The sequence below is a fragment of the Triticum urartu genome, chromosome 2, assembly GCF_003073215.2.
Source record: "Triticum urartu cultivar G1812 chromosome 2, Tu2.1, whole genome shotgun sequence".
Classification (NCBI taxonomy): Eukaryota; Viridiplantae; Streptophyta; class Magnoliopsida; order Poales; family Poaceae; genus Triticum; species Triticum urartu.
In genome coordinates this window covers 588089947-588099809 of record NC_053023.1, presented here as the reverse complement: position 1 = coordinate 588099809, position 9863 = coordinate 588089947, and the positions used below count along the sequence as shown (strand labels likewise).

The 9863-nt window shown below is 47.9% G+C and overlaps 1 protein-coding gene across 5 annotated transcripts; it reads right to left on the bottom strand.

Annotated features, from left to right (window-relative positions):
- Positions 1–3672: 3672 nt before the first annotated feature.
- On the bottom strand, positions 3673–9572 carry LOC125538962. 5 transcript variants are annotated; one of them, XM_048702287.1, is made up of 6 exons: positions 9270–9572; positions 7635–7770; positions 7053–7120; positions 5101–6897; positions 4797–4992; positions 3673–4709 (listed from the first exon to the last, which is right to left on the bottom strand). In XM_048702287.1, exons 2-6 carry the CDS (start codon positions 7741–7743, stop codon positions 3994–3996), a joined length of 2886 nt encoding a protein of 961 aa, XP_048558244.1. In that variant the 5' UTR covers positions 7744–7770; positions 9270–9572; the 3' UTR covers positions 3673–3993. The 5 variants fall into 5 exon arrangements, with proteins under 5 accessions (XP_048558244.1, XP_048558240.1, XP_048558242.1 ...); XM_048702283.1 differs by having other exon boundaries at positions 7053–7129; positions 9270–9571; XM_048702285.1 differs by having other exon boundaries at positions 7053–7129; positions 9274–9571.
- Positions 9573–9863: the final 291 nt, after the last annotated feature.

Below are 9863 nucleotides of genomic sequence, written 5' to 3'. Positions count from 1 at the left end.
AGCACCTGAAGCAAAAGAGTTGGGCCAGAAGAACCACGAGGCATCCATAAGGGTGGAGGGCGCCCCCCTAGGGCGCGCCCCCTGTCTTGTTGTCGCTTCGTGGACCCTCCTGGCCTGTTCTCGACGCCAAAAATTCTTATAAATATAGAAACCCCCAGAAACAAATCTATATTGGGAGTTCCGCCGCCGCAAGCCTCTGTAGCCATGAAAAACCAATCGGGAGCCCGTTCTGGCACCCTGCCGGAGGGGGAAACCATCACTGGTGGCCATCTTCATCATCCCGACGCTCTCCATGACGAGGAGGGAGTAGTTCACCCTCGGGGCTGAGGGTATGTACCAGTAGCTATGTGTTTGATCTCTCTCTCTCTCCCGTGTTCTTGATTTGGCACGATCTTGATGTACCGCGAGTTTTGTTACTATAGTTGGATCTTATGGTGTTCTTCCCCCTCTACCTTCTTGTGATGAATTGAGTCTTGCTCTTTGAGGTTTCATTATGTTGGATTGAGTATTGGATTTGAGAATGCTTGATGTATGTCTTGCGATGGGATATTTGTGGTGACAATGGGATGTTCTATTGATTCACTTAATGTATGTTTTGTCACTCAACTCGCGGATTCCCGAGGTGACATTGGGGTAATCTGTGCATAGGGGTTGATGCACGTTTTCGTCCTACGTTCTTCGATAGAAACTTTAGAGTGATTCTTTGTTGCATGTTGAGGGATTGCCATATGATATAATTATATTATCATTGTTGAGAGAACTTTCACTAGTGAAAGTATGAACCCTAGGCCTTGTTTTCAAGCATTGCAATACCATTTTTGCTCACTTTCGTTACTAGTTACCTTGCTGTTTTTATATTTTCAGATTACAAAAACCTATATCTACCATCCATATTACACTTGTATCATCATCTCTTCGCCAAACTAGTGCACCTATATAATTTACCATTGTATTGGGTGTGTTGGGGACACATGAGACTCTTTGTTATTTGGTTGCAGGGTTGTTTGAGAGACCACCTTCATCCTACGCCTCCCACGGATTGATAAACCTTAAGTCATCCACTTGAAGGAAAATTGCTATTGTCCTACAAAATTCTGCGCTTGGGGGGCCAACATGAGTCTACAATAAGAAGGTTGTGTAGTAGACATCACCGCGCCGCAGTTTCGGCCAGGTTCCGGTCGCGATTCGCCGGCCGTTTTCATGCCTTCGTCGCCTTCTTAGGAACCGCTAGCGCGGTGGCGACCGACCGGGGCGGTGTGAACCCGGGGCGGCGGGCGGGGGCGGGGGGGAGGGGGCGGCGGCATGGACGCGACGGTGGAGGGCGAGCTCGCCGCGGCGGCAGCGGCGGCGGCGATGTGGGTCAGCCCACCGGCTGTAGCGGCGGCGGAGAAGGCGGCGGGTCGTCCGCTTCAGCCATGGCGGCGATGGAAGGCCGAGGGGGGGGGTGATCGCGAGGCGGAAGGTGAATGAAGTGGCGGTTAGGCGTTTGGCGGGTGGTCGCGGTTTTACATCAGTTGCATCTCGTGATGTAAATTTGCATCACGAAGTTTTCAATTTTATATATTCGGGAGGCGGTGGTCCAAGTTTTTTTACATATGAACCGTCTCTTGAAGCAGCGTTTTTTTGCTCTCGAAGCTTCAAAAGTTAGTTATTTTTACATATGAACCGTCTATTGGAGATGCTCTTACTAAGGTGGTCTGGTTGTTTGGCGTGTCACGCTCGTCAGATCCTCCAACCTACCTGGTTATTCCCTCGCCAGATTGATAGGCGCATTTAGTCTCTTTAAATACGTTTGCCCTGCATCGACCCATCCCTGTTCGCGTGCAAAACCCCCATTTCTTCCCGCCTGAGCTTCTTCCTCTCCCAATCTGCCCGTCGGAGTTTCTTCCTCTACGAATCCAAATCCAGCAAGGAAGGATGTCACCATTACCTAGCATCAAGGACGTCGCCAAACCCTGTGGCTCGGAGCTTGTTGCCATCTCCATGGAGGAAGCAGGTATTTATCTTCTCTGACGTCATCAACTCCCTTGTGTTACAAGTATCACCGGTGATGGCCCCCCTCTGATCTGCCTCAAGGGTGAGTTTTTGTTGTGCGATGAGATGAGTCATGAACTCTGTGAGTAGGTACGAGTCCATGGTCTTAATGTTTTAGACCATCCGTTAGGCCTTATTCCAATATCCTACACTGTGAAAGTAAAAACCGAATTTTTTATTAATAATAATTAATAAAAAGGAAAAACTAGTTGCTCCACATGACTTGTACTCCTACATAGCTGCACATTTGACATGGTTTGACACAAGAGTTGTAGTACAATCTGCAGTGCACCACTACAGGAGTATATGCAGAAGCAACTACTCGTACGTGGACTTGGGTTGCAACCTTTTTACAGACTCTGGGGGCCAAATTCGCTTGACTAGAATTTTAAATCCCCGGGCTTTGCATGGCTAAAAAAATCCCTTGGATTCGAGTAAGGCATCCTGTATCTTGAAAAAGATGTCGTGCTGCGTCTGCCGTAGTTGGCACAAAAATGAAAAGATATATGCAACCAAGAGAACAGCATCTGTGGTTGATGTGCCGGTATGAGCTGTGAAAACAGACTGAAGCATCAAGCATCCATGGCCACGTATGACCGGCACGAGCGTGCTTCCTCATGCATGGACGTCTCTCTCTGAAACAAACAACTGGCTTTCGCGACGCCGCAACAGTGGTCCTTGTGCAATAATGAACGGTGGTCCTTGTGCAACAGTGAACAATGGTCGTGCCAGCGTCCGTGTGGCCAGTTGGTTGCTGATGGCACCAGAGGCCCAGCACAGGCAAAAGGGTATCAACGGAGGGCGGGCCAGTTTTGCACTGTTTTGTGCTGGCGTCGTTATGGCAGCTGCCAAGGCCAGGACGAAGATGTCGCTCGCGGGAGGCCTACCGCGCGGCCCCTCCAGCCCAAATATTCTTGCGGCTTTTTTACCGCAAGGGATGCACCGCGAGCATCGCGGTCTGAAGATCCACGAAACCACATCCGATCACAGCCACTGCGTGGATTTGATTTTTGGTGGCGTGAGCTGGGTCAGCATGAATAAACAGTCTCACAAGAGAGGATAAGCAGATGCAGAGTTCATATGTGAAAAAACAACCCAAGGATCTACCAGCCCTCTGAAAACATTACCAGGAGTGCGTGCCAAGCTAAAGCTGGTGAACAGTTGGTTCCACATTAGTGCCCCAGCACCTTACAGTCAAACACATAGACGCCAAACCATGCACCAGGTTACACTACAAAGTCAAGAGAAACATCTGCCCCGGCGCTTTGCTTAAACAAATACTGCTACACCTAACACCTTGATATAACAAAAGTATCCTATCCTATCCAGAGTAGAAAATCGCAGGCGTGAAGAATGTGCAGGGCCGACAAAAAGACTCATTAGTCGTGCGTGGCCTTGTCTTGGCTCGTGCTGTCATCTTGCGCACCAAAATGATTCATCCTAGGTTAAGTTGCTTCATTAATTAATCCTGCTCGTAATCCGTACAGATTGACAAAGCGCTCAAGACAACACAACAGGGTGCTAACTGACACATGCATCTAGGAGTATTATATTGCAAGCCCTGACCTGCTAATATATTATACGTAGGGAGCAGTGCTTTCTTAAGTCAAACACACATGCATGGGTCTTGCAAAAAAATTTCCTTTCTTTGTAACAGAGAGTTAAAGAGTATACTGAAACCACATGCTGCTGGAGCTGGTAACAGTACAATATGCTATTGTGACAGTTAAAAGGAAAAACTAGTTGCTCCAGATGGCTTGTGCAGAGCTGCACAGTTGACATGGTTTGACCAAAAGAGTTGTAGTACAATCTGTGGTGCGCTACAGGTATATGCAGAAGCAACTACGTGGACTTGGGTTACAAGCTAGTAGTATGAAGATGCTGAAGGTTTCTCTCAGCACAACAAATTTAAGACCACTTCTCCTATGATAACAGCATCACACACAGAGCAGTTGCTTCCTACAGATTTGGCATTGGCATTGGCATTGGCATTGGCATTGCGAGATCTTGCTGTGGAAAACAAACTGCGAGATCCGCCACAGCTTCTCCGACTAGCTCCACCAACAGGCCATCTGCAATCTGTTTCGTCATCTCATCCGCTTCCGACCTTGTTGATTTCACCCAGCCTCCTCCTTCCACCTCTTGATGCACGATTCTTTCCAGCATCATTGCAGCATCACCACACTCATTGGCCGCGAGCCTCTCCGCCCTGTACAGCCAATCCCTCACATGGCTCCATACTTCTTGCCCTAAATCTTGAGACAATGCCTCGCTCCGTGCTCCGAAGCATGCTTTACCCCATGGGTAGGTTCTTAGCAAGGCGTCCTGGCCAGTCTCAACCAATGCCATGTTTACACAATCGAAGAGAAGCTTTTGGTTTGACCTACGCTCCCTCGATTTAGCGGCCTCCTCCTTGCGGTCCAAGAACTTGTCACACAGTGCGGGATCAAGAGGGCAATCAGCTGAATGCCAACCTGTGAAAACCATACTCACTTGTAGGTTGTCTAATCCAGCAGATGATAGTATCTTCTGTACAAGGGCATAACATTCTGATTCATTATCCTCTGCATTTGAGGAATTCAGATGATGCATGTGTGATGGCGAATGTGAGTATGTGTCCTCGCATGATAACGAGCGGGGAACAGACTCAATTGCACGAGATCGTAAGGCAACTCCTGTAACGTAATAAGAACAAATACTTAGTATGTATACCAACAGGGAGACGACAGGCTCAACAATTAGAAAAAAAAGGACAAACTTACTCTCATTGCAGGCACTGGTACTACTTGATGATTCAGGTTCATTAGTGTTGCTAGCTTCAAATGATGCATCCAGAACTGAAGTAGGACTAGGCTGATCATGCATGCATTTTAGGCCACCGTTTGATACGGGTTCATCAGTATATCCACTAGGGCAGTCAGAAGACACAGGTGCTTCCATGGAACCAACATCCTCCTGCTACATGTCAACAAGTTAGTAAGCACAACAATAATCTTTTGCATCAAAAGCCATAGACAACAAGCAAATAGTAAGGCATAAACGAAATAATTTGAGATTAATGCGTACATTTAAAGAACAATTTGTTTGTATGGTGGAATTGTCAGCTTTGTCCTTGCAAAATGCTATTTGCTCATCAAATTGAAGGTCACTATTGGTCTCTGATCGCTTGTCGTCAAGAAAAGTGACTTGAACCTTCTCACCGCTATCAGAAGGAAGGGTAGTTTTCTCCTCTGCCAGCCTTTTACTTCTAGGGAAGAAAAAACTTGATACTTTCCCCTTGAATGATAATTTTCCTTTACCTTGCCTTGTATCCACCTTCGGTGTTTCACAGCCTTCAGAATTTGCAGACACCACCATGTTATCAAACATTGCTGATGACACCGGGAGAGATTTTGATCTCGCTAAATTTCTTGGAGAGCTCTCCCCGGTTTCATCCTCTCTTAATGTAGATACGGAACTAGTTTGCATGGCCAACTCATTTTTTGTGCCACACGACCGGCTACTTGAAGCAGAGTTTATTACAGCAACAGTTTCCTCTTTCTCAGTTTCTTTGATGGAGAGCATGTCACCCAGAGTTCTTGAGGTCCTTGGCAACTTTACTTCTTGACTGATCTCATCACATGCTACCGTTGTCCATCTCTCGGAAAGTCGCCTTTTGGCTTCTTTGATCACAGATGACTCAGCTGAATGTGAATGAGATGCCCTGCTATGAGTTGAAGATGAGTAAGTACTGCTATATCTTTTGATATAATCCCATGAATGCCGCGACACTGGACTGACTACCTCCGAGTCACTTAGGCTACCACCATCTTCATCAATGTTATCACCTTCTGACCTGCTTAAAGAGCTCTCATCTCCATTATACCCATTTGAGTATACAGAAGACAGTAGAGACTCATCCCGCCGCCGTCGATCTTCTGGCAGGTATTGAGCCGAAGCACCCGATACTTCTGTACATCCTAGGGTGGATGTACCATCCTGTAAATCACCAAGAAAGGCTGTCCGCTGAATCAGTTCAAATGGAGATGATCTGGGAGTTAGCCTGGCATGTGCTCTGTTAGATTTCCCAGGACTTGGCTTTAGGACCACTATCCTGTTTGGCTTTGAGAAGGCATCTTCTGCTGAATGAGATCTCTTGTGAGACTTTCCCATTACAAAGTCATTTTCTTCATCAACTCCGTGTGTTCTGCTTTCTCTTGCCCCTTTATTCTCAGGAGATTTAAATGGTTTCAAGACAGTAATGTGCTTTGTCTGAGGTGATGCAGGCATTGTGTGTTGTCCATAGAGCGGGTTCGAGAAAACAGAGCTTGGTTCTTCAAGGAACTTTAGAAACAGATCCTTATTTGAACTTAGAACCTCCAGGGCTTCGTGAAACTCCTTTGAATGAAGGAAATTTTCATCTGTGGCAAGGCGTTTTGCTTGTATGAATTTTTGTCGAACAACTTCTATTCTTTCGTCTCTCTTGTTTTGTGAAGACCTCACTCCTGAAGAAGTTTGATCCTGAAGATGATGTGTTCTTAAAGGTTCTTCACAGACTGCATACACATCCTTAAATTCTACTGTTTCCTTGGGGCCTGTGTGTTTGCCCCGTGTTGTTTTGTTGTAGAGGCGCAGCTCTTGCTGCTGCAGGGCCTTCTTTGTTGCTGCATAATTATCATGTGAATGACTTCTCCTCAAATTTCTTTTGGGAGAATGTAATGCCTGTTCTTGAGCAGGTAGATCATCTTCAAGCCCCATCAACCTGGCAACAACACTCGGCGGTTTCCTCTTTGATTCCATTTCTTTGGCTATCTCATTTGCTAGTAGCTTCTTCATGGGTGATGCATCTGATTTGCTGCTTAAAGAACTCCTAGTGCTTGTCTCCTGTAGGGAGTTTGTATTAGAACAAAGAAGACAGAAAATTCTCACTTGCCAAAAAAAATAGTAGTTTCTTTGCTGCCGTATATTTACAAGAAATTTTGACCAGGATAAGTTAGGCGGTGCACCTATGACAAACTGAAACATGACATGGCACTCACCAGTTTATCCTCTATACAAACTTTAGCAGGATCAACGGTTCTCTTGATATCTGTCCGGCCTCTACGAACTGGAGAATCTGAAAGGTCAAGCTAAACCAAATAAATAGTTTGACAATGACACAAAAACAGCCTACATGCCAGACAAAACAAGCTAACACAAAAGGAACACAGTCAACTTCAATATTTAGACCAGCGTGTTGCTCTTTGCTATTTCAAATCCATGGAGCGAAAAACATCCAAAGGAAAAGACAAGCAAACATGTCATCATCCAAAGGGAAAATGTCTACATTGTGGAAAGGAATCATTTCCCATACAATGCCAACACCATCTAGTCCCCCACACGAGAGAGGAGATTGGCAACATTTGTGCCAGCAAATGTCCAAAATATTAGAGCCTAGGGCAGAAATGTACAAAATGCTACACCCCACCCACCACCAAGTAGTACCACATATATATTGTAGAAAAGCAGCATTTATCTCAAGTAAAATGAAAGCAGCTGGCAACTGAATACGCATTACCGAGTAAAAAAACCTTGCAGATCAACAACATTGCAAAAATAAACATAAAGAGCAATTTACGTACCTTCTCTCTGAGCTCTGTCAGAGAGTGCCTTGGTGTTGGCCATCCCCGTACTCAGGTCGAACAAGTTGATCATCGCCTTGTTCTCACTAAAAATACTTCCTCCAAGCATTACAACATCAGCGAAGATATAGGATTCCTGAAAAAACAGTGTCACGGCAAAGAAGTTAAGCGAAACGACGCAGAGGACATGAAACATCACCAGCCACATGCCCACATGATTGTACCTGAGATCCACAAGGCCAGCCAATCAAGCTAACTAAATAACAAGAGCGTTTATAAGCCACCGCCGGTACAAACAGCCAGCAGGGCAGCAATAGCACAGAGTGAAGTGAAGTGTCTTGGGAGGCTCTTAAGTAGCATTTGAAGCCTTAAAATTTGAACCTATGAGAGATAAAGACTTAAAAGGAGGCCTGGTGGTATTACTGTAGCGCGATGCCGTCCTCACAGGAAAACTTGGACACACACATGGCTAAGGCTGGGTTTTTCGCAGGCGTTGGTAGGCCACACGAGCACAGTCGATGGCCCTGTTCTTGTTCAAAACCGAGAGAAGATGGCAAAATGGCGCGTGGAACGAAGCGATAAACGACTGTGCCTGGCGACAGGAGGGGGCAAGTTGGAAAAGTGGAAAATGTTAGCAGCAGCGAACAGGGGGTAACATGATGCAGAGTGCATTGGATCGGGTTTAGCAACTCATGGCCATGATTACCATCCAAAGGAATCTTTGCAGGCGGCGGGAGAGGCTTTTTAAGGCTGCGCTTTTGCCGTCGTCAGATGAGAGATGGTTTAGCGGGCACGGGAATCACAGCTCACATGAGAGAGAGAGAAGGTGGAAACTGGAAAGGAGATCGGCTTTGCTTGTACGCTTCATGGTATGATGAGAAGTTCAAAACTCGAGCTGCTGAGTTCAAATGTTTCTAATACTACAAAATGTGATGGATGAACGAGACGTTGAAAACTGAGGACCAAACGAACGAAGCCTGAGGCACAAAGCAAAAGAAAAAGGGGAGCTGTCCGAGGAGCGTCCGCACCCTGCAGTCTGCTCCGCAGGGGAGAGGAGGAGAAACACCAAGAACTCGGAGCTTTCCACGCGGAATGCGGCCGAGTTCCCCGGTTTAATCCGGGAATCGAGAGGAGCCAGCGAACGGCAACAGCTCCGGTGGCCAGGGAATCTGGCAGAGACAGGCGCGCGTCGGAGCAATAAATTCTCGGGCGCGGGAGCGGAAAGGGACGGGAGGAACTGGGGGCAAAAGCGGGCGCCTTTACGCCAGCATCGATGGCCAATTTCTGGTCCCGGGGATCATAAATCGAGCTCGGATCTCCACATTCCCTCCCTCCCTCCTGCGCACGCCCGGGCCCGAAATTCCCTGACGAAACCTAATAAAGCCGCAAACGAACTCCTCGCCTGAGAAGAACACGGCGACCTGAATCGAATGCCGCCGCGCATCCGGCGCCCCATGGCCGGATTCCGCCGCGGAGGAAGATGAACCTAAAAAAACCAGATACGGAACAAGAAAAAATGCGCCACCAACGGAAAGGCGAGAAATCCTCGGCGAAAAGGATAGAATCCCACCCATGTCGCGCGTTCCGGGGAAGGGGGCGGGGGAGGAGGGAGGGCGGGGATCGGGGAGGGCGCACCTACGGGGGAGCGGCGGCGAGCATTGGCCGGCGGCGGGGGGCGGAACAGCGAGCTGGTGCCACTGCTGCGCAGTGTGCAGTGGGAGCGGCGAATGGGACGGGAGGTTGGCGGAATTCACCCAGCTCCCACCCTTCTGCCCCGTGAACTGTTGCTTTGTTGTGTTCTTGCTCCTCTCCTCTCGCTTTCGCGTCTCTCGGATATCCTACTCCTACCCGCCGCTCGTGTCGTGGACGTGGGGTGGGTTGCGTGCGTGCGTGCGTGCGTCGCGTGGAATGGAGAAAAGGCGGTGATGATGGGCGAGGGAGGGACGCGGATCGTGGAGTGGACGTGGAGTGGAGTGGAGTGGCTGCGAATGACAAGGAACATACGGAGCGTGGCATGGATTCCGGGACGTGATCCGAATGTGCCGTGCGTAGAAATTTATTATCGTTTCTTGTATCCCCGGCCACCATGGTGGTACGTTGCAATCGTCGTGCCGTAGATGTAGTACGAGCGCATTTATTCGCCGTGCCTGCTGTACTACCTGCATTTCTGTTTGTGGAAGGTGTTGTTTCAACCTTTTGAATTATTAAGGGCATCTCCAACACTGCCTT

Bases quoted from the DNA above. Each gene is read 5' to 3' on its own strand.
- LOC125538962 (XM_048702283.1), bottom strand. From the start codon at position 7,743: ATGCTTGGAGGAAGTATTTTTAGTGAGAACAAGGCGATGATCAACTTG. The intron at 7,130-7,634 runs GTACGTAAATTG...TTGACCTTTCAG, and splicing joins TGACAGAGCTCAGAGAGAAG to ATTCTCCAGTTCGTAGAGGC. The intron at 4,993-5,100 runs GTACGCATTAAT...GTTGACATGTAG, and splicing joins AAACAAATTGTTCTTTAAAT to CAGGAGGATGTTGGTTCCAT.